This window comes from Oxyura jamaicensis, chromosome 17, assembly GCF_011077185.1.
Source record: "Oxyura jamaicensis isolate SHBP4307 breed ruddy duck chromosome 17, BPBGC_Ojam_1.0, whole genome shotgun sequence".
NCBI classification, from domain to species: Eukaryota; Metazoa; Chordata; class Aves; order Anseriformes; family Anatidae; genus Oxyura; species Oxyura jamaicensis.
Genome location: NC_048909.1, coordinates 10,533,084 through 10,556,017, shown reverse-complemented (window position 1 = coordinate 10,556,017; position 22,934 = coordinate 10,533,084). Strand labels below are relative to the sequence as shown.

Sequence of the window (22,934 nt, the reverse complement as noted above, 5' to 3'; positions counted from 1 at the left end):
GGGCCGGGGCTTCTCTGTCCTCCAGAGCCACCTAGACGTCTGGCTGTAACACCGAACTGCACTAGCATGGACACAGCGTCTCAAACAAAGGGCCTCGTATTGTTTGCATGTGATTTTTTTTTCCTTTTAAAATTAATTCCGTTTTCATTTCTGCATGCAGAAGCACAGCAGTGCACACGTGTGACCCAAGTACAAATTCTGCACAGCTACAGCCAAGTTCCAAACGAGACCAGAAATTACATGTAGCTCTGTGATTTAATTTTCCCTGACATATTGAGTCTATGTTTTAGCCTACAGAACTCCACAGCTGTGCCCTAATTCTCTTTTCCTTGTGATCTCAGCATCGCTGCCTTTTAAGGCATGGCTATTCTGGGATCTCAGCAGGACACCGCGTTACGTACCGTGGTACTCCTGCACAGCGCGGCTTCTCGCCGGACTTGCGGACAGTATGTGCAAGGAAGAGTTTCCAGATCCAGGTGGGGGATACCGGAGGGGAGTACTTCATGTTCCACGTAATAACATACATTGAACCGTAGGTGCGGGGTCTCTGCTGTGATTTCTGTCCAAGGGCACAAGACAAACATTTATATTTCCTTACAAATAATGTGCGGTAATGTAATGGGGTTTCAGCAAGACCTGTGTCTGAGAAGGCAATTCACACCGAAAAAGATGGCAATCTTTTGCTTTAAATAATGGGGACACTGCCCTGCAGGTATTTATGTTGGTTTGTTCAGTGCCCTTTGGTAGAGCTATCAGGCCTAACTCTTGTATTACGTATTTCACCAAACGTCCACTGGGTTTTAATTCTAGTGCTGCCTCTTCCTAAGATCCTGGAGCTGCTCATATGGATGTGGTGCGGCGCACTTTGCTGAATTCACTAAGTTTGGGGCAGGAACTTGCTAGCTGTGGTTCAGGCTGTTCCTGCACCCTTGCTGTGTTCAGGTCTGTGAACGTGAGCATCCAGAGGACGTCTCCTGTGAGAGGCACAGGCTGCTGTGCTGTAGTGGGTGTGCTGCAAAGTCACCAAACACAGCACAGGTAGCCCTGTGTTTCTGCTGGCAGGGTGCCTTGTGGTAAGCACCAGGAGGTTCTTTATTTGCCTTGATTTCAAGGTACGTAATACAAACACTAACACAGCTTTTTCTGGTACAACTTCCATAAAACAAATAGGCGAGCAACCTGGAAAGAAACCTGGCTATAACCACAATCAGAAATTCAAAGATCTGACTTTGAAATCCAGGAATCGATGCCGGGGCTGACCACTCCAATTCCCAACCTGACTCTCAGGTCCTGGCCCCGCGCCGCGGCGCTGCGTGGTGCTGGCCGGGGTCGGGGCCGTGCTGGTGCCTGCTGCAGCCCCACGCGAGGCTCGGCGCGGCCGTGCTGCGACACCACCGGCTCCTCTCGGCCCCGTTCCCTTTATGTAACCTGCCATTTTCGCGTTCCCAGCGGCACAAAGCTGGTAACACCCAGACAGCAGTAGTGGGCTGCATGAGGTTTGGCACGGGGGCAGGCCAGCTCCCGGCGGTCGTGGGGAGAGGCGGGCTCCTTCGGCGGGTGGTTAGGAGCATCTGTTAGGAAATTATCACTTTGCTGCAGTAGGTATCCTCAGTTCAGCACACCTTAAGTAAGGTTCCTAATTCCTGCCAGGCGGCTGCTTCTGAACCTGGAGATGGGAGAGATGGTTTTGTTCCTTGGCTTGTAGAGGAGCGAGCCTCTTGACCTGCAAAGCTAAGAGGTGGAGATCCCTCTGCTCTTGGTTCCAGCTTTGGCGGTCTGTTGCTTTTCATCTTAGATACAAATATTGCTTCAGTAATTAACAGAGGCATCAACCCGCACCAGCTATTGGATGCCGTACGAGCTCAGCATTTCCAAAAGCTGCTTCGTGAGCTGAGCTCCAGCGCAGCATCGACACGGGCTCCCGTTCTCCCGGTTGAAGAAGATGGTTCCCACCTTATTCTGGGCCTGGATAGAAGGCGATGCAGGACCTCCCGGTTCCGTTTGAGGAGTGGGCTCAGCCGGTACGGACCGTGTCACCGACCAGCTCTCAGCCCGGCACCCGGCACTGCGTGAAGCTGTTAGGGCTGGGAGAGGGCGAGGAGTCGGAGTCAGCCGTGGGCAGGCCGGGCAGCTCCTGCCGGCTGAGCTCTGTTACGGGCTGAAGCAGGGAACCCAGGGCGGGGGGTGGGATTGCCAGTTGAAAAGGACAAATGAAAAATTGAAGCCACTTCTATGCCTCCTGAATTCACAAATGCCCGCAAAACATCTGCGGTTGCTCTGAGAAGTGCAAAGGCCAAGAAACCCTCGTAACGATGACAAGGCGGGTAAAGAACAAGCCACTCGGCTTTCTTTGCTGCCAGCACTGAATTGCAGAGGACAAATGAAACCTCTGCTGGCCTGCCAAAAGGACTCGGGGGTGGAGAACTATTTTGTGCTTAAATGTCTTTCTCTAAAATAAATCTAAGTTCTACTTCAGAAAATAAATAAATAAATAACTAAATGTTAATAGTTGGCGTAGGCCAGCGTGGCAGGGCTGGTCTCCCGAGGGTAGCGGCCCCCTGCCGCCACGCAGCACGTCCCAGCAGAGCCCGCTAACCCTCAGCTCAGCACCTTCCTGCCTCTGCCAGCGCCTGCCCAGCGCTCCCGCTGCGCGCAGAGGGGAGCCGTGCGGGAAGGAATGCCGGCAGCAGGCTGGGACCGTCCCGGGTACGTGGGCCCCCGTTAGGTACGGGTGCTGCGGTGAGACTGGGGGGCTTTTGTGGGCAGGGCTGCAAGGAAAGCGGGGGGAATTAAAATGTTTGCAGTGAGGAACCTTGGGGGGATCATGCCCCATATTCAGGGACTCTTAACGTCCCGAGGACAAAGCTGGAGGAATTCAAAGACAAAATCTCTCGGACGGCTGTGACAAACCAGAGCGCTGTTACATTACAGTTCATGTATTTTAAATGACTCGGTGTTCTCCTTGCCGGCCTTACAGCGCTGTCATCTGGAAGACAAAATGTAGAGCTGTGCTTTCCCAGCAGAGCCGCGCTGGGTCCGTTCTGTCCCTGGACGAGCAGACTTTGTGTGAGCTGAAGAATTACCCCGTGACCCAACCAGCGCGGCTGTAGGCTTCTGAAGGGTCTCCTAATGGGAGGCAGCCATTGACCAGCTACCAGTTAAGGTGGCACGAGGCTGGATCACGAGGCAAATAGCGTGTGAAGATGTAGTTAGGGCAGTATCGTGAGGCATATGTGTCCAGGGATCAGCCCGATCCCCCGAGTCCCACCGCGCAGAGCAGGCTCTCTCCTCCTGGGCAGGTTCTTGGCACCGAGCACTGCTTGAGCCCGACAAGTAGCTGGCAGTGAGGGGCTCGTCCTCGGTGTCAGTCGGCTGCAAAAGCAAAGGAGGGCACGCTTCTGAATGGGCTTGCTGAAAACAGAGGAATATTGGTAGTAAAGATTCCTTTATTTATATTTTTTTCTGGGTTAGAAGAGTGCCATTTGTCAGTTCCTTCCGAACTTGCCCTTGTTGGTGTATCCCGCCCTGCTCCTCTTCTTGTCTACTCGATTTCTTCGGTGGCTGTGGGTTGTTCTTGTTTTTCCTGGGTGCAAGGTGATCGCTTTTCCCAGCTCCTCCCGCTTTCCTTCTCACTTGTGCAGTTCTGGGAAATCCCTCAGTCTGCAGAAGACCCTGTTTATCTTTGAACCGTCTAGCTACGTTGAACAGTTTCATGACTACAGGAGTTTCATCCCCAAAATGTGCTGCAGTCCTGGGGACTTGTTTCATTTACTGCCAGTTGTAGCTGCTACCAGTATGTAGTAGCTTTCCTCCTCGAGTACATCGCCTTATTGCGATAGATTTTAATATTGGATTTACCAAATGTTGCTGCCTGATGCTCCAGCAGCATCGTGCAAGACACGTCACAACAGATACGGACTTTAAAGATTGTTTTAAATGGCTTTAACACAGACAGAGGTCAGAAAAGGCAAGATAACAGCAAAAGAGGCTATGTCAAAAAGTAATTAGAGCAGGACAAATGGATTGTGCAGGCATGTCGAAGGCTGTTATTTCTGTAGGCAGTGAGTAGGAAAGGTGTTAATGTAATGTGACAGATCTGGAGCAAAAATGAGGGTGCAGGGAAAACAAATAGGAGCTGACCAATGGAATGATCTGAATTATGAGGTTTGCTTTAACATAATTTGATAACACATGAAAGAAGTGTTTAGTGGAGTTTCTTTGAAAATCGAATTGTCTTAAAGGCTGCACGTTTGATCCAGCCTTCGCACCCAGAGGAGCAGCCCCCGCTCCGCGGCAGCCCTGCTGCGCAGCAGGAATAGGCATGGGAATAGTTTGCCCTGTGCAGCTTCACGGACGGAGAGAAGGGTTTGTTGCGAGTGTTAATCTAGGAAGATTGGCTTTTATTTGCAGCCACGTACACCTTAAACTGGGGACCCCGTGCTGTCTGGGGTGGGTGGTATCTGGGGCCTAGGAGCTGCTGCTACATGGACTGAGGGTCTGTTCTATTGGAGGGGAAGGGCTGGGAAGTAGCAGTTATTTTTTCAGGACCTGGCTCTTGCATTATGCAAAAGTGAGAGCAGTGTTACTCGGGGGCAGCAATGCAGAAATACCCTACGTCTCCAGGCTGCTCCAGAGGATGGAGCAGGACAGACTGACCTTCCTGAGTACTGTGCTCCTCCGCAGTGTCATGTTGAAATCCCGCTGCCTTTTCAGGAGGATCACCCTCTGTGGCTGATGGGCGTGTTTTTCCAGCAGCTGCAGTAAGCAGAAACTTGAAATGATGGAAGCATTTCTCAAGGAGCTGCAGGTAGAGCTTTGGACTGGGTGCATAGGGCTAGGCAATGAAAGCCCTCGGGGATTCGGAGCCCATGGAAAATCATGTTCCCAGCCAGCTGGGCTCGCCACTGACCCCTCGCCCTCGTGGGGCAGCGCCGGGTACATCCCAGTGCCACGTCTGCTGTCCCGGTTGGCCTTCCTTCCCGGGTCGAGTCCCTCTAGGAATGAAGTGAAATGGTCAGATTGGTCAGCATGGGAACGCTCCTGCCCTGCTGCCCAGTGTCACCTGCTCTTTGCTGGTTTCCTTTTATTTCTAATGATTTTGGTTTCCGTGGATTTTGACGTTTTGCAGTTTTGTCTAAACTTTGTATGATCTTGTGGAATAATGGTGGTTTATAGGTGGCTCAAGCGAGGTACATCAGCAGTGGTAAATCATCCAGTCTTCAGCCTGAGGAGGTGGTGGCAGTTAAGAACAGAATCTGGGAGTTCTGACAATGTTCTTTTTTTTCAGTGGAAAATGCTGTTTTCTGATTCGATGCATTCTTGGCTAGTTCCTGGGAACAAAAGGAAGGTCTGTGGGTACTGTCAGGTGCAGCAAACTTTTATTCCATAGTTTTATTCCCATTGGTGTAAATTCTAGAAGGAAAAGCTGTTCAGCTTTTCTTTCCCTTCAAAAGCCTGCAGAAGGTGCTGCGGGATGCTGTGGGGTGCTCTGGGCTGATGTGGTCCTGCTGTGGTCCTGCTGCGGGATGTTGTGGGATGCTGCAGGGTGCTGCGGGGTGCTGCGGGGTGCTGTGAGATGCTGCAGGGTGCTGTGGGGTGCTGTCTCCTCCTGTCCAGCTGCCTGCCTGCCAGCACCACCCGTGCAAAGCGAGGGCCCAGCAGCGCAGCGCAGCCCAGCAGCGGGCTTCAGGCATGCAGCGAACCCGGGCCTCCTCCCGCGGAGCTGGGGCAAGGCGGCGACGTGCGGCGTGTGGGATGTGTCCCTGCGGGATGCTCCCGGGGGAAGGGGAGGACAGGGCCCTGCCTCAGCGCAGCGGATAGTGAGGCTTTGGGATAATGCATTTTTAAAACTCGTTGTAAATCCCGAGGATTACAAACTGCGGACGTTTTCCCTTTCAGCAGAAGGCAAGCAGTTCTCTCTGCTTGGCAGCAGCCCTGCTCACAGCACATGCAGCTCGTGCCCCGCTGCTCAGCATCACCCTCGTGTCACACATTCCTGCAGATTGGCCTCTCTGCTCTGCCTGCTCGCGATGTGCAGCAGGCTTGGGGCAGTGCACACGCAGCATTTGTGCCACACTCCCGGTGACCTCGGACAGCTAATTAGCAACTCTGGTCATAAAAATGTGTTTGGTGCAGGGTCAGGATCTGCAGCTGTAGCTGTGAAGTATGTTCCCCCTTCGCTTTGCTGCCTGACCTGACGTCTGGGGAAATGCCCCCTCGCTGCGGTTTGTCACGGCCGTGCCCGGGTACCCGGCAGTACGTCCACCGGGCCGGCTGCTTGGAGGCACCGCCAGGACTGCGATGCTGATGGCTCTAACGGCAAACTGTCAGCCTGCGGCTATCGTTGTTATTAAAAATACCAGCGAGTCTGTAGCCAGGCCTACAGAAATCCCTTGGCTTGTCAGGTTTCCACCGAAGTGCCTTGGAGGAGGCTCCCTTCGCCTTCTGACCCCAACGCCTCCCCTCCCTTCCTGCCTCCTGGCCCACATCTGCCTTTGCTGTCCAGGCACGGCTCCATTTTGGTTTTGGATGAAGAGATTTCTGCTAATCTGTGCGTGCGCTCACGGCCAAGGTGTGTGCCGGTTCTCTGGGTGCCCCGTGCCGTGGCAGGGCCGTGTTGCTGCACCCCCCCGTGCCCTGGGGGCTCGGTGCCGCCGTGTCGGTCCCGGGCAGGAAAGCCGCTGGTGCCTGGAGCGGCTCCGACGCAGTGCCGGGCTGGTGCCGGGCCGGTGGCAAGGACCCTGCTCCATGGCTCCTGAAGGCTTTCTGGGATGCTCTGAGGCCGTGGGACCGGCCGGGCTCGCTTACTGCCGCAGAATGCCGGCGGCTGGGTGGAGGCTGAAGTCATCCTGTGCGGAGAGCAGCTCTTTCTGCTGAGGGTTTAGAAAGGAGCTCAATTGCCTGCTCATAGAAATGTAAAGCTTTTTCCTTTGCAATTCTCTTCTCTTGGACTTGCCCACTAAGGCAGTAAAACCATATACTTCTTCTTCCTACAATCCCATTTGTTTTCCTTCTCTCCTCTGAAGGTGACCTCTCTGAGGAGCCCTTAACCTCCCCCCAGCTTCTTCCCCTGTCTCGCAGCCCCGCTGTTTGGCACCCGGCGAGCAAGGCGCGATGAAACGCTCCCTGCAGTCCGTCCGACGGGCCTGCGCGAGCAAACGAAAATGGAAACAAACGAAACTGGAAATTTCATAGAAAAATCCACTTAGCACAGTGACCTATGAGCGATCAGAGAGGAGGAAGATTCCTGCGCACACCAAGTGGATGTCTGCGGCAGAATAATTAACGCCGTGTTCCTGGTGCGTTAAATGCTAGGAGCGGTAATTACCGCATCTGTTATTAAACTGTTATCCCGAGCCCTCTCACACGTCAGGCCGATGGCTGTGATCGTTTCCTGCAGGCCCTGGCACAGCTTCTGAACACGTTTCTGTTAACAGGAGAGAGGCTGTACACCGATTGTGTAAAAACAAAACCGAATCACACAAACAGTAGCTCTGCACAGAAACTAGCCGTGTAAAAGCGATCAAAGCCGCTTTTATTTTTTAAACCCAGCTTTTTCCTGTCTTCCCTTGCAGACCTGTGGCCGTGTTGGTAACGGGCCGAGCAGCCGCAGGGAGGATGCGGCGCAGATGCGTGCTGGCAGGCCTTGCCTCCTACCTCCATTCATTTACCTTTTTTATGGCATCAGGAATTGCTCCCTGCGACTTTCACACTCGTGTAGTGCTACGTTCAAGTACAAACCTTTCCAATACGCTTTGTGCAGAGCATCTGGGCTGCAGAACGGGGGACAGGAGCAGGATGCCTGCCGGAGGCGGCTCGCTCTGCTCCCGTCCCAGTCCCTTTCAGGACACCCCGGGTACCTCGGTGCGTCCTCCTGTTGCTTCCTCTGCAGGGCCCTTATGGCCACAGCGTCAGGACAATAAATCTGGTGCCGCAGCGTTGCCACTTGTCGGGGTGTTGGCGGTGTTCTTGGCTCTTACTGTTGTGAACTGGTAGTTCTCCGCAATGTTGGCTGTCCGTTAAAATCGCGTCTCTTTGTTGGGTTGTTTTTGTTTGGGTTGGGAATTGGCCGATTCAGGCAGCGTAACAGGCATAGCTTAAGAACCAGCCACAACACTTTTCCTTTTACCAAAGTAGCTTTGAGGCTGTTTGGTTCAGACAATAGAATTAATCTTTCTTGTCTTCTTTTCCTGCCCTGTTCCCCATTCATAGTTCGGGCTCTCATTTTACAGAACAGTTCCAGATCTCTGCAATTATGTTCTGCCCTTAAGGATTTATTATGGACAAATTGTGACATGAGTACTTAATGTAAGTGAGTTTAGAGCAATTTGGAAGATTTGGATTGTCTGGCCAATTATCCTCTTCCCAGCACCACGTTTTGTCTATGCTTGCAGTTGTTTCTGGGTTATATTTTAGTTTTTATTTTTGGATCTCTGTTTTCAATCCTAGCAGCAGTTGTGAGAGCCGCATTTCATGTCGGCCTGTTATCCCCAGGTGAAGGCGCTGTATTTCAGCCCCCTCTGCCCACATCACACCGCCGTGTTACAAAATAAGTGCTCCGCATTCTGGTCACACTTCTCCGAGGGGTGCCGGGAGCAGAGCAAAGCGCTCGCGTAGGATAAAGAATGTGGAGATTTTGGAGCAGGCACAATTGCAAACAGCTGTGTAAATAGCACAGCCAGGGGATGGGCTTACCTTGGCCGTGCTCTGAGGGTGCAGGATAACAGGCTCCTCTCGCGAGCCCTGCTTTGGTAACCTCCGCCGTGAAAAAAGAGAGGTCAATCCGGAGAGCATGTCAAGGACTGACACAGCAGCTCCACGGATTTACAGCACGAGCACGGCAGAGGACCGGGCCCACTGCACGACTGCTTGGCAGCAACTTGCTGCTGCGCCGTGCACCTGCTTCTGCCCCAGGTAGGAGCAGGACAGAACCGGGGCTGGCAGCGGGCAGACCCCCGCTGCTGGCGGGGGGGACCCCGGCCCCACGGGCTGAGCCAGAGCACGGTGCCCGGCCTGCCGGCGCCTGCTGCCCAGCCCTGCTGCTGCACGCACGGGGTTATTTGCATGGCTGGATGTCACCAGAAAGCAATAAAATTTCAGGCTGGGGATCAAGTGAAATATGACCTCTTTTGTTGCCTCTGTGACTTGTTTATTCCAAGCCAGCCATTTTTCAGAGCGCGGTTAAGCCCTGCAGCCCTTGGGATGAGGAACAGAAGCAGACTGTGGCTTCTGAGCTGAACCAGCTTGGGCTCCTCGAGGACAAGCTGGATTTGGCATTGGCAGGAGCTGTTTTGGCTGAGTTCATCCCAGGAGGAGGGTGAGGGTGCAGATAAATGTGAGGCGGTATCAGGTGAGATCTCACCGGTGCCTGTTCTGGGATGGGCAGCTAAAGCAGCCACAGATTTATTGTTACACGGGCTTGTGCCACCACCCAGATTGGAGGCAGACAATCTGCCGTGAGGAGAACAAGCAGCATGGATTTTCTTATGTGAGAGAAAAATTGGGAAGAGATGAAATGCTCAACGTGTCATGTAATGTTTTCCATGCTAGTGCAGACTTTCTTTTTGGAGCTATGGCTAGTGTAATTCTAGCTGCATTCTAGCAATAACACTGCTGAAATTATTTGCTTTCCATTAGAGAAGTGAATGCAGGCTTACTGACAAGCACTGTAGATAACATTTTTAAGTTCTGATCATTTGACTGACCCTTGTCTCCAGCACACACCTCCTCTGCTCCGCACACACGGCTGGTGTCAGACCGCCACGGGGCCGGGCGAGCAGAGCTGGGCTGCACAGCCCGCTGCTGTGGTTGAGCAGGAAACAGCACATCCAGGAAGGATCTGGAGAGACTCATTGGCCGTTCGCTCTTTTCTAATGCATCTCTTTTTACAATATCGCTTTAATTGTTAAGTAAAACCATTAAAACTTTTAAGTGAATTCTGATGCATGGTGTGTATGGTTGCATGCTCTGTAGGGCCACATCCAGAAGATACTCTGAGTGTGAGTGCTGCAGTGGTGAGGAGGGAGCGGGACGTGTTCCCCTGCGGTCGGACCTACAGCGCTGAGCTCCGGGGGCTCCTGCGCACCAGCGACGGCTTGGGCAGAGCGCAGAGGTGGCGGCTTTGTCCGGCAGGGAGAAACAGCAGTGGCTGGGTCTAACGTGACCAACACGGTCTGGAAATTTAGGTCTTGCAACCTAAAAACTGGACCCTGGGTGAGACTGAAACGTGGAAGATGTGAACCGCAGACACCTGCTTCGGTGTAACACGGACACAGGGTGTGTAGGCTGCTTTGCCAGCTGGGAGCTCAGCGCGATGCAGAGTACTGGAACGCCTGCTGCTGACTCCTGGAGCCCTGCAGAAACCTCGGGATGGGCCTAGGGCATCCACATCCAACAGAGGTTTGCCAAAGGGCTCCTCTGGGGCGCTGGCAGCCAGCACTGCCCGCAGCAGCTTCTCCAGCTTTCTTCCAAAGCGCCCGGTGCTGGGCACGGCCGCGGGAGATGCTGAGACAGACGCAGGCACGCTGCCGCCGCTCTGGCAACCGCCACGAAGCGGAGGGCTGGCGCGTGGCGTGGGTCGGGACGCGTGTCCTCCACCACCACCGGCACACGGTGCCGCTCGGCCAGGCTGCGGGCAGAGGAGGACAGGGCGCGGGCGGAGCGGGCGCTGCGGTGCCTGGGGGAGCACCCAGCGGGGGGGCACCGGGCAGGGCCCCGAAGGCCGCTCTCGGCGGGTGACGGCAGCCTCCCGGCAGCGGCGGGGAGGCGGCCGAGGGGCGACCCCAGCCCCCCAGCGGCTCCCCCGAGCCCCGGGGCTCCTTGAGGGGGGGAGGCGGCGGCGCCGCGTCCCGCTCCCCCCGGCCCCGCTCCCCCCGGCCCCGCTGCCCGCAGCCCGTCCGCGGGGGCCGCCCGCCGAGCCCCGCGGTGACATCACGGCTCGTTAGCATAGGGTCGGCCCGCGGCGGCGGGCGGGCGAGGGCCGAGCAGCCCGGCCGCGCCGCGGCCATGAGGCGGCCCCGCTAAGGAGCGCGGCGCCGGGGGGATGAAGCGGGACTCGACCTGCATGGAAGGTGAGGGCGGCACGGGACGGACCCGGGGGCGCCTGGCCACGGCGCCTTTGTTCGGGGCCCACGGCCTGGGCCCGGCACGGGGCGGAGGGGGGGGGGGTTGGGTCCCGGGAACGGGGAGGGTGGATCCGGGGCGGGAGCCGGGCCCGGGCCAGGGGGAGCGGGGCCGGGGGGAGCGGGGCCGGCCGGTGCCCGCGGGGCTTTGTTGTGCCCGGCGCGGGGCTGCCCGCGGGGCCGGGAGCAGGCACAGAGGGGGTTTGTTTGTGGGCTCGAGCGCCGGGACCTGCTAACCCGTGCGGCCATCTGGAGGAGCTCTTTGGGTATTGTTAATTACGGACGGCAGCGGGGTCATGCGGGCTCTGGGGCAGGCAGCGCCTGGGAGCAGCACCCGCTGGCGGACGGCTCGCAGCCCGCCTCGCTGCCTTCCCCCGGCATCGAAGCCGGGGCCCAGCCGCCGCTGGGCGATGCCGGGGCCGGGCCGGGGGACTCCCGCTGGGCAGGGCTCGCGGGGACAGGCATTGTTCGGAGCCGTGCCGAGGCCCAGCCGGGGCAGGCAGCGCCTCGCTCCTTGTGTGCCTCCCCGGCGGGGCTGTGCGGGGCCCTGCGCCCCTCGGGTCCTCCAGCAGCTCCGGCGGAGGTGTTCTGGGGCAGGGAAGCACGTTTTTAACCGTGCCGCTTGGTAATTTATCGATTTAAAAAAAAAAAATGTCGAACCCGGAGCTTAATGGGGAGCATGTGGCGGTGCTGGGACGGGGCGAGGAGATGGTGCCGGGTCTGGCTTTGAATGCGGACCGCGGGAGAACGATCGCTGTGGGAGCCGGCTGCCGAGCCCCGAGCGGCTCCGGAACCGCGCGGACACGGGCCGCAGCCGCAGATTGCCGTTCCTCTTAGCGAGCGGGGCACATTTGGGTGAAACGGGCTTTTGTTCCCCGGGCTTTGTGAAACAACTGGCTCAAATAAACCGGCAGCCTCTGCAGGGCTGCCTTTCATGCGCAGCACAAAGGCGTGGGACGGGGACCCGGTGCGGCGTGGGCCCCGTGGCCACGCGTGGTGCCCCGCAACGAGCCTCGGTGGGCCGGTGCTGGGCCGCCGCCGGCCGGGGGCATCAGCTGCACGCCGTGATTTATACCTGTGCGAAAACAGAGCGATGCTTTCCCTGACTTTTTTACGAGGCTTTTCTTTCGATTGAACCCTCCTTCTGCAGAAACAAAATCAATATGGAATAAGCCCGCATCTGTTGGATGTAATTACCGGGAGAGATAAACCGAGGTGCGCTGGCCGTCTCTCCGTCGCAGCATCTCTACTTTTGTCTCCCACGCTCCCGTCAGTGCTTTTTGAAACGAGCCCGACCTTTGTGTCTCTGCAGCCCAACACCTTACAGCACAGAGGAGGAGGGTGCAGGCCACCTCTTTTTCTGCTCCTTTTTATTTATTCTTCCCAAGGCTTTAGGAGGCTTGTCCGTTTGAATTAACCTCTATCACACAAACGGTTTTGTTCCAGGTCGCAGAGGGTTGGTGCCGGAGGGGCAGCAGCAGCTCCGCCGGCTTTGTGCGCCCTGCGGCGGCCGGGGGCCAGCCCGAGGACGTGGTCCCCGCGTGCCGTCCTTCCCCGCCGGCCGCTTCAGACCCCGGCAGATGCGCTGGGTGCTGGCGGGGCGCTCGGGGCGGCAGTGCGCGGTAACGGGGGAGTTCCCCTCAGTATTGAATCTCACCGGAGGTTTCTCTCGACACAAAAAGCTGACCATGGAAGAAGCCGTGGGGAAAGGGAAAGATAAGGGGAAGAGGAGTCTCAACACGTCTGTTGGTGTTTGAGGCATCATCAGGGGTGAGAGGCGAGCGAGGCTGTGTTGGGCTTTCAGTAACACGTGTGTGAGAGCTCCCCTCCCGCGCCCCTCCCCAGGCAGCCGCTGGGAGCAGCTGGAGGTAAACATGCCTGAGCAGGGCTGCGGGTGTCGCGTCCTCGGACGAGTTAATCAAGAAGCAAGGAAACGATTCGTAGCTGAAGAGATGTTAAATCCAGTAATAAGTGGCGGTGTTGGGTGCCACCTGTAGTCTTCGTCGCTGTGGAAGGTTTTCTGAGTGTAAAGCGAGTTCAGTTGCGTGAACTGGAACTCCTGAGAACTGCGGCTTTCTTTGTCTTCCTTCTCCCTTCCCAGCCAAACTAAACCCCAGCACGTTCCCCTCTTTGGATCTTTGGTGCAGGTTCTGTCTTAACTTCTTGCCTCGGTCTGGACAATGTAGGTGTTGTTTCTGCTCCACGGCAAAGCTCTGGTGATCCAAACAGCACGCGGCCCGTGCGGCCGCCAGCTCTGCTCCCAGGGCGGACCCCCGGCAGGCAGCTGCGTGCCGTGGGTTTGAGCTGCATGCACAGCAGCGGGCACGGCGCCTCTTCGCAGCTCCGGGAATCGGCTGCGCTCCATCTGCTCCTCTCCCGAAGGCGGCGTGCTGCCGGCCCGCTCGGAAGGCAGCAGCAGAGGCAGAGCCTGGTGGCAGTGCTTGTTTGCACGAGTGGCACCGCTGGGAGCGATGACCGGGGCTTGCTGAGGACCGAACACGTGTCCTGATACTTGAATTTATTTGCTCTGTTTTATATGCTCGTTCAAGTGTTTTAATGTTTTCTGTACCTGTATTTTCTGTGCCTGTGTACAAACGTGCCCAGACAGCTGCGTGCCGTGTGCTTCAGCAGGAACTGAAGGTATTTCTTCTTAGAAATTCATGGGAATTTTGCTTTAAAAAAAGATTGCGAGTACTCATCTCATTGATGGGAAAAGTAAGTCTTTTATAAAGTAAGTGCACGGCTTTCACCGTTTGCCTTACGGCGCACAGACAAGTGGAGGTCCCTCTGCTTTCTCGCACTGTCTGCTGTGACTCTTGTGGAACATCATAATATTCCTGTGGAATTGACATTGTATTAAAATGCGGTATGAAACCCGCCATGACCTTTGAAAACAATACATCCTTTAATGTGGCGATGGGGAGGGGTTAGTGAGGGAGTAGCCATAAAAATCTTCAGGGTTCAAGATGAGGTTGAGATTTTTCTGAGTGCTTTTGTCGTAGCAGCAACTGTTTGATTTAGTGGCCCCTGTTACAATAGGGTGTGAGAACAAAGCCCGAATATCCCGCGTATGAGCCCGTTACGTGTAAGGCCTATCAAGAAAACTGAAACGAAAGGTGTTTGCTCAGCCCTTTCTCCCAGACAAGCCACAAACAAGCTCTTTGGAATACCTTGGTATCAGCGGCTTCATTTCTTAATCACCGTTGTCAGGAGCTGGGAGCTGAGCACCAACAAGCGGGGGGGAGGGAAGGCGGCTGTGCTCTGCAGCGGCTGTACCTGCCCTGAGCCTTGGTGCTCAGTGACATTTCAAGGTTAAGGGACTTGGGAGCGCTCCCAGTGCAAGGCTTCTTACAATTCGCCCTGCCGTACGATTTCCGTGCAGCCCAGGGACGGTCCCAGCGACCCCAGGGTGCACTTGCACAGGGAGCTTGCGTTAAGCAGGGTGAAGAATAGCAGAGGTCAGGAGCTGGCAAACCCGCGGGCTGCAGGACGATCGTCCTGGACCTGATCACAGTTTCCGCAGGATTTTTTAAAGCACCAAAACTCCAAGGCTTTGTGCAGGCAATTATTTTTTGTCTGCCAGTTTGAGGAGCAGTTTACGGGGTACGCAGGCATCTCTTTCTCTGTTCCCCGGAGGTTTGTTTCTTTGTTCGTGGCATGAAGCGCTGCCCTGTGCGTTTTAATCTGGAAACACACCCAATTAGCAGTTTCTGTGCAGCCCGAGGTTATCGTGGCGGCGGGGTCATTCACACCACCTCGCCGCTGCCCTGCTCGTGGGGAAACGGGCCTGGCAGGGGAAGGGTCCTGTGCTCGGTCGCTTTAATCCCCCATGCTTCCTACGTTCTCTAGGCGACGGCCCCATTCTTCCGACAACAAAAAGCTGCGCCTGGAAATGAGCCCTCGTTTCAATGCCCCTCATCAGCCCGTGCGGCGGGGGGACGCAGCCGCTTCTGGCGAGAGGCAGCGGCCGGCCCCTGGGCACGGGGCTGGGGGCAGCGAGCACGGCCCCAGCCCTGCCTTATGGCAGTGGTGGGAGCAGGGGGTGCTGAGCTCAGCCCTGCAGAGAGGGCTCCGCGGCCCCACGCTCATCCCCGACACCTCCCCGGGTCTGCGGGAGCGCGACAGGCGTTGATGGCGCAGCTCCCGACGAGGAGCCGTGCCCGGGCAGCCCCAGCCCTGCTGGGAAGCCTTCAGCAGCGTTCCTCGGGGCACGTACCTGAGGGGGCCGGGCTGTGCCGCCGGGAGCGCGTCCCCGTGGCGGGGACACCGGGAGGGCTGCCTCCGCTGAAGTTTGTGTTGCCTTTCTGCAGGCCTTTGTTTTAGGATTCCGTAACAATTGCGGTGAAATTTGCAGAAAAATGCTGATTGCATGCCACGCGTTAGTAAATCTTTTAAAAAATTAATACCAGTCAGTTGTGGTCACTGCTGGGGTGAAGCTGTGGAGAAAACTGCTGGTAAGAGCAGCTGGTTTACATCTGGGGCTGGCTTGTGTAACGAAGGCTGGCTCATTTCTGCCCCCGATGTGCCTGGCTCGTTTATTTCTACTGAGCCCATATGTGCTGCAGTAGGAAGGAGCTATGCTGGTTTGTCACCTTGCTATACCAAGATCGGGGAGGACCTCGGTGTGCCTTCTGTCTCCTGCCACTCCAAAACCCAGCAGACAAAAATATCCTTGGCTGGGGAACCTCCCGGTCAGGCGTGACGGGGGAAGGCCCGGCGTCGTGCTGCAGGAACCTCGAAGGAGAGCTCGTGCTCTCTTTTCCTTCTCACCGCTCCGGTTTTTTTGCCGTGCGGCGCCTTCCCCAAGCACTGCCATGCGCTCCCCGCCGCCCTGTTCGCTTGGACGGTGGCAGTGGTGGGAGCTCCTGGAGCGGGGAGGTGTCTGCTCTGTGCTCTGAACTGTTGGCAGCAGCAGAGAAACTCGTGCGGGCGGTACAGCCGGGTCCCCGAAGGCCGCGCACGCTGCTGACGGTGTGTGTGTGTCCCCGGGTGTGTGCAAACGCCGGGGGCCAGGCCTGAGGCTGGGTGGGGAAGCTGGACCCTGGGTGCCTCCTGCTTGCAGCGTCTGGCCCCAGGGAGCTCCGGAGAGCCATTGCCACCTCCTGGGGCCTGGGGGAGCTGCACCATGCCTGCCCAGACTGCGCTCAGGCCGAGACATACCAGCAACGATCCGTCTGAGCCGGCACCCGCAGGAAGCACACTGCAGCGGGAGGCAGAAGCGTGGTTCCTCCAGTCCTGCTGTCAACACCGCAGCGATGTCCTTCCTGCCCCTCGGTGCCTCTGCCTTGCCAGGCCAGCGTGACCAAGGCATCCGGCAGTGAGCGACACCGGAGAGGCGCCAGGTGCCACACCACAGGTCTGTGCGTACCCCGCACGCCCCCGAGCAGTGCCCGTCTCCGAAGCACAGCTCTGTTTGCCCCGATCAGCACTTCGTTGGGTTAAACACGGGGACGGGACGACGGAGCATTGCTGGGTGCGAGGGCTGAACCCGCCTGGTGGTTAAACGTCTACCAGAGAAGGCTTCTGGTGCGGTGTGCTGGCGTTACTTTAGTCAGGCTGACTTTTAATGTGAAGCAGGATTTAGGTCTCCCCGTGCAGATGCAAGATAATGAGACTACATCTAGGTTAACGAAGTCAGTTGCTTTAGCCATCATTTACTTTTTCCTTTCCGTCTGACATCCACGTCTATGAAGATTACTGCGTGCTCGCAGAGGTTCTCGCTGAGCCGTGCATCATCCCTCTCCTGCCTCACAGGGGCTGTTAACGCCGTAAGATGCTGAATTTAATATGACAGCTCCTATTGCTGGGGGCCGTACAATTTACATGTTTTGTCATCCAAAGGCCTTCCAAAGGTTTGGAACAGGAAAAGTAAAATCAAGTCACAGCAGCCTAACCTTGTTGTTTCTGCAGTAACGTTCGCTCAGGTTGCGGACGCATGACCTACGCAGCGAGGCTCTCCACGAGGAGGCCGTGTCCCCACGTCCCCCTGCCCGTCGTGGGTCCCGGCTGCACCCAGGGCCCCGTCCCTGCGCATGGTGCAGTGCCCAGCCCCTGCCCGCCAGGCGCTTTCACACCCTGCTGTAGCCCCCTTTTCCTCTCCGCTGGTCCCTGTGAAGCCCAGAAGGGGCTGCAGGGCAGAGCTGAGCTGTCAGGCCCATTGTAAGGGCCCTGGCCCAGCTCCGGGGAAAGCCAGGGACGGAGCCCCCTGCTTTGGCGATGCGTTACCTCTCTGCTGTGCTGTGCCCTGGGCCCAGGTGAGTGTGACAGCGCTCGCCTCCATCAGACCTGGCCTTACAGAAACGCAGTGTTTCTTTCCTGTGTGTGCCTGCAGCGGTGCCGTTAACACCAGCTACTGAGAGGAATGTGCAGGCAAAAAAAAGACTGGGAATAAAGTTCTGAGGCAGTGCAGCATTCCTGTGCTCTGCTGCTGAGAAAACACAGCACCCATTTCTCTGACCACACGCAGGCCGGTGCCAGGGAGGCTGCTCGGGGCTCGCTCTGCCCAGGAGGTGGGGAGCAATGTGCCCGAAGGCTGCTCGGGGAGCAAAGGAACTTCTGTGACACACGCAGGTGGCTGCGCTGGTGGCATCTGCTGCGGGCTTGCACACGCACTCCTCACAGTCTAAAAAGCAACTCCTTTGCCAGACCGCTTTGAATTTCTGGTAAGCCGCATGACTACGAAAGAGGGTTTCTGTATGACCAGCTGTGACACGCTGCATTGAGGAGGTTTGGATCTCTTCGGGCAACGGAGGCAACTCCAGTCCTGCAGGGGCAGGTCGGATCGCGGGGGGAAGCCGCGCTGTTGACCACAGAGCCCTCTCCCTTCTCTTGCAGATGACCGGGTTGACCAGCGAACCTGCCTGATCTGTGGGGACAGAGCCACGGGGCTGCACTATGGGATCATCTCCTGCGAGGGCTGCAAGGGGTTTTTCAAAAGGAGCATTTGCAACAAGCGGGTTTACAGATGCAGCCGAGACAAGAACTGCGTCATGTCACGCAAGCAGCGCAACAGATGCCAGTACTGCCGGCTGCTCAAATGCCTCCAGATGGGGATGAACCGGAAAGGTAAAGAAACCTGAACTTTGGGTGCTGTATGTGCAGGCGCGAGCCACACGGCCCAGCTGGTATTTCCGGCACAGAATCTGCTTTTTCCCTCTCAGGCTGCCTAAATAACCAAAACTAAAATGAATCTTGTCCTGTCTTAAATCCGTTGGCTTCTGCCACCCCTGCTCCTGAGGGTTCAGGGCTGCCCGGGTTCGGTTGCTCTGCCTGTCTGAGAGCTGAGGCTTGCAGTTGCTGGCCTGCGACACGTGCAAGTATCCCTGGCTGCTGCCTGTCCCCAGCCGATGGCACACAGCCCCCAGCGGAGCAGCTCCTGGGTGTGGGAGCACAGGAGCCACTGGCCCCGGGTGCAAGGTCTCGGAGGGGGCTGGGGCTGGAGCTGTCCTGGGTTAGGGACAGCCATGGTCTGGTCCCCTGCGTGGCCGATGTACAGAGCTGCTGAAATGTGGTGTCATCTTCAGGATGAGAAATCCTAAGTAGCTCAGAAATTAATAGTAAAAAATAGACTGGGATTTATTTCAGAGTCATGTCTCTCGTCTTCACGCCAATCTTTTGACTTTTTAATCTGCAGAAATAAGGTTGTTACCCTTTATAGCAGACATTTCCTAGTTTAATGACAATAAGCTGAGTAGAAGCAGGGGCTGCTGTAGCACAAGGCTGCTTGGGCTCAGGCTCTGATACAGAAGGACCGCTGCCCACCCTCACAAACACGAGTATCGGGTCATGTTTGTTACACGTAGCTATCAATGCCTTGAATGTCATAATTCATATGAAAGCCACCTGTCAAAAGCACTGAAACCTCCATAAATTCACTGCCGATCCACCAGGGGCTTTGTTACAAAACGCATCTTGGGGGTGAGATGGAAAGCTTACCTCCCGACTGCCTTGATTACAAATTTTCCTGGGGAGCGTTGGATGGAGGAAGCCTGCTGGTGCTCGGCAGTCCTCTAACCGGGGCAGCGCCGCCACCTCCCGGCCGCCGCGCTGGCGCTCGTCCTGCTCCCGGGTTATGGGTTACTCCATAAGCAGGTATAAATACAGGTATTTAACTCACATAAGGCGTAGAGCTTAACATCGGGAAAAAGACCTGCTTTGAGGAGACTTTGGCTGCCCTGCTTGCCCTGCTGGCAGCTGCCTGCGGCAGCCCCGGTGAGGAGCGGGGCCCAGCCTGGCTCCTGCCGGCATGTGCCGGAGCAGCGAGTGCGGCGCCAGCCCAGGTTTGGCCCTGCTGCAAAAGGTGCAGAAATACCCCAGAGGGAGACGCTCCACATCAGAAGGATGCTGCTGGACACCACAAGAGTTGCCCGGTACAGGAATATTTCCTTAAATTGTGTCCCGTTTTCTGTTTCTGGAGAGCTCCCCCAGCCCTGAGCGCAGCACGGGAGGGCAGCGGCGGCTGCAAGGTCATGGTGCAGCTGGGGAGAGCCTGCTGCCAAGTCTGCCCCGGCCCGCTGGGAACCAGATGGTGCCCTGATAAACACGGGGACCCAACCTGGAGAGCAGGTCCCCTTCTGCAGGGCTGCTCCGAGGTCGGGGCTGGTGGGGCAGGGGCAGGTACAGGAGCAGCTCCAGCATCGTCTCCTTAATTGGGCTTCGCTGAAGCTTTCTGGAAGTTGTTGAGTGCTTTATCACATTGTGATAAAGCACTGAATATTCCTTCATAGGAATCTGTTAGTAGGAACCTAGTTTTTGATACCAAATAGTAGTGTTCCTTACCAAGATTTGTTTGTTTTCTTTCAGCAATCAGAGAGGATGGCATGCCAGGAGGCAGAAACAAAAGTATCGGACCTGTCCAGGTGAGCACATGCAGAAATGTCTCCAGGGTTCGCTTGCTGGTTCAGCTGACCTTGGCATATGTCTCTGCATCAGCTGGGCTTCCCTCTGCTGTGGCAGGGGAAAGGCTGCCCATTTTCTGATGGGAAGGCAAGTCCTGTCCACGGGAGGTGTGTTTTCCAAGTGCTCTCCTTGCCATTACTCCTGGTCCTAGCTGCTGGGAGCCAGTCGCAAGCAGCGTGCCCTGGGACAGGGAGGAGGCACTGAGCTGAGCGCCTCTGGGAGCGGGCTGGGGCGGTGCTGGTGCCGCGGTGCTGGGGAGCAGCAGGGGCTGGGCTGGGGCCGGCGCTGCTCTGGCAGAGCCTCCCAGCCCTGCCCGTGCCTCCTGCCAGCCTGGTGGGGAGTGGGCTCCCCATCTGGTAGAGATGCATGTCATGAACAGTGGGTTTGTAAATAAAGCGTGGCTCCGCTTGTCTGCCAGGAGAGGACGCGTCACAGCCCCGGGGGATTGCTGCAGGTGCTTGCACAACACCCTGGGATCCCTGGGCTGCTGCTTGAGCCAGCGCAGCCGCCTGCCCTTTGTGAGCAGCGTGAGGACCTCAATCCCTCCAAAGCTCCCAGTAAATCTTGCAGGCTCTGTGCTGCAATTTCTTAAGTTGTTGCAAGTGGGGCTCCCAGTAAATGTCTCAGTGATTGATGGCGCAGCTTGTCTGGAGATGTCTTGTAAAACGCGAGGTAATTCAGCACAGCAGCTTGTCCCGCACGCGTGAGAAATGATGGCTGTTTCCAGCTTGCCTCTAGAGAAGCAGCCTTTAAAAAGTTTACTGTTTATTTTAATAAAACAGAAAGAATACTGAAAGCATTTTTTGTGACAGCGTGCCTGTGAAAATGCTGTGCATCCCAGCACAGAATGGCAGACGTGAAGAGCCAGGGGCCAGGCAGCTCAGGTCCCCCGTGACTGACCAAGGAGAAAACAAGAATTAGGCAGCGTGGCCCTGCTGGCAGTCAGCATCAGGAGGGAGACAGCTCAAATAAATAAATAATCCCTTAGAAATGATACAGCATTTCCTGCTGTTTGCAGACATCGTGTTTACAACCACATTGGTTGCTAATTCCTAATCCCATGTGGGGCTGTCAAGACTGGAATAAACTCCTTAAGCAACGTTAGGCTCTTGAAAATGACACTCGGAGTTCACTGTGCTGTCCTGCAGAGTGCTAACTCGAGGTCTGTCCATGTTTTGTGACAGCCATGCTAAGGTACTCGCACACAATAATAAAAAAAAGCCCAAAACTTGGTTGCACATTCATCACTACCCATGCAAGTCTTCTCCAGGAGCGTACCCAGCTCCTCGAACCTTCCGACTTCTGGTCTCCAGTATCCTGTAGCAGTGAATTCCATTATTATTTTTCAGTTCATTTTAGCTTCATAAATTTTACTCTCTAACACTTATTTTCAGCATTAGGTGCTTGAGGACTTCTTCAGGTGCAACCTGGTTCTTACCTGGGGAAAAAGCAGCGAGCAGCGATTCCCCATGAGCAGTTTCCTGACACCACGGTGCCTCTCTCAGTGGCTCTGTCAAACCAGAGCCTGCTGAAGGCCTTCTACCTCTGCTCAGTACCGAGTGGTGCTTTCAGGGGACGGGCCCCAGCTGCTCCCCGGTTTTTCACTGTGTGACGGGGCTGATTTATGGCTCGCTGCTGTGTGCGTATTTGACATCATCTTCTCACGTGTCCATTCCTGTCTACTCTGTTATCAGCACTGTACTGCTGGAGCTGAGGGTCACCACGATTAGCTGTAAATAGGATTTTTCATGCATGTGGTTAAATGTAGAGTGTGGTATTTCTCGGGACAGTGAAGCGTTTCTGCTAGCAACGATCGGTCCCAGCCCTGTTTGATGTGGCAGGACGGTCAAGGTGGGTGCGTGTGGAAGCTCTGCTGTGTTTCTCTTCTCAGTAGCAGCTTGGCACTAACTGTAATCATCTTATGTCTGAAAGATTTCAGAGGAAGAGATTGAAAGAATTATGTCTGGACAAGAATTTGAGGGAGAGGCAAACATGTCATGGAGCAACAATGGAGACAGCGACCACAGTTCCCCTGGAAATGGAGTTTCTGAGAGCAACCAGCCTTCACCTGTTTCTACTCCATCTTCAAGGTGGGAATTACCTCTGGAAGAGTCTCATGTTACAGTAATTTTGACCGTATTTCCCCGAGTGATACTGGGATCAACGTAGGAAAAATGACCCTGGCAGTACGTCCTCGTGCACACTGCATGTACCGCACATTTACTGCACGTTCTTACATCTCCAAGTGTGCTTTTAGAAAGACAGCCACTGGATTGGAAATAATTGATTGAGAGGTGAAATGCTAATGGTTAAATGAAAAAAAGGCAATGTTGAGTTCATGTTCTGATATTTGAAATAGAGTTCTTAATTTGTATTGATTTCTTTCCCCATGCAGATCATGGAACTTGATTAGCTCTCACTGTTCGCTCTATATAAGCTCTTTTTCTCCACTGTGCTCAGATTTTGAAAATAAATGACCTCCATTTAGGATACTAATTGGTGGTGTTATGTTGTCAGTTACCGTTAGTGCCGGCCACCTGATTCAGCATTTGATTGTAAACACGGCAAGAACCTCGGGCTTGCAGTCCATCTGCTTTCGGCTGCATTGTAAGCTAGGAAGTATTTGTGTTCACTGGCTGTGTAAACTGCTTAATTTACACTCCTAAATTCTGCCCCTTTAAGAAAGCAGGAGTGGAAATGCGTGCTGCAGTCAGCTCTGTGCTGTGCTCAGAATGGCTGCTCCGCAGCAGTGCCCAGTGCTTCGCTAAATGGATCTAGCTGGAGTCAGGCGCAACGCGAGGCGAGTGCGAGGCACCTCTGCACGCTCGGTTATTTCCAGCGTAGGATTTAAACACAAAGGGATCCTCTCCTCTTCTCTTCTCTTCTCTTCTCTTCTCTTCTCTTCTCTTCTCTTCT

The 22,934-nt window shown here is 55.6% G+C and overlaps 1 protein-coding gene across 4 annotated transcripts in view; it reads left to right on the top strand.

Moving 5' to 3' along the window:
* Positions 1–22,934, top strand: part of NR6A1 (nuclear receptor subfamily 6 group A member 1) — a 65,342-nt gene that overhangs the window by 28,654 nt on the left and 13,754 nt on the right. For 3 of the 4 annotated variants that reach the window (XM_035341724.1, XM_035341722.1, XM_035341723.1), the window contains exons 3-5: positions 17,955–18,185; positions 19,923–19,978; positions 21,951–22,108. In XM_035341724.1, the coding sequence (XP_035197615.1) occupies positions 17,955–18,185; positions 19,923–19,978; positions 21,951–22,108 (445 nt within the window). Of the gene's footprint in view, positions 1–10,949; positions 11,070–17,954; positions 18,186–19,922; positions 19,979–21,950; positions 22,109–22,934 lie in introns of those variants that run through there. The other variant, XM_035341725.1, reaches the window with a different exon arrangement.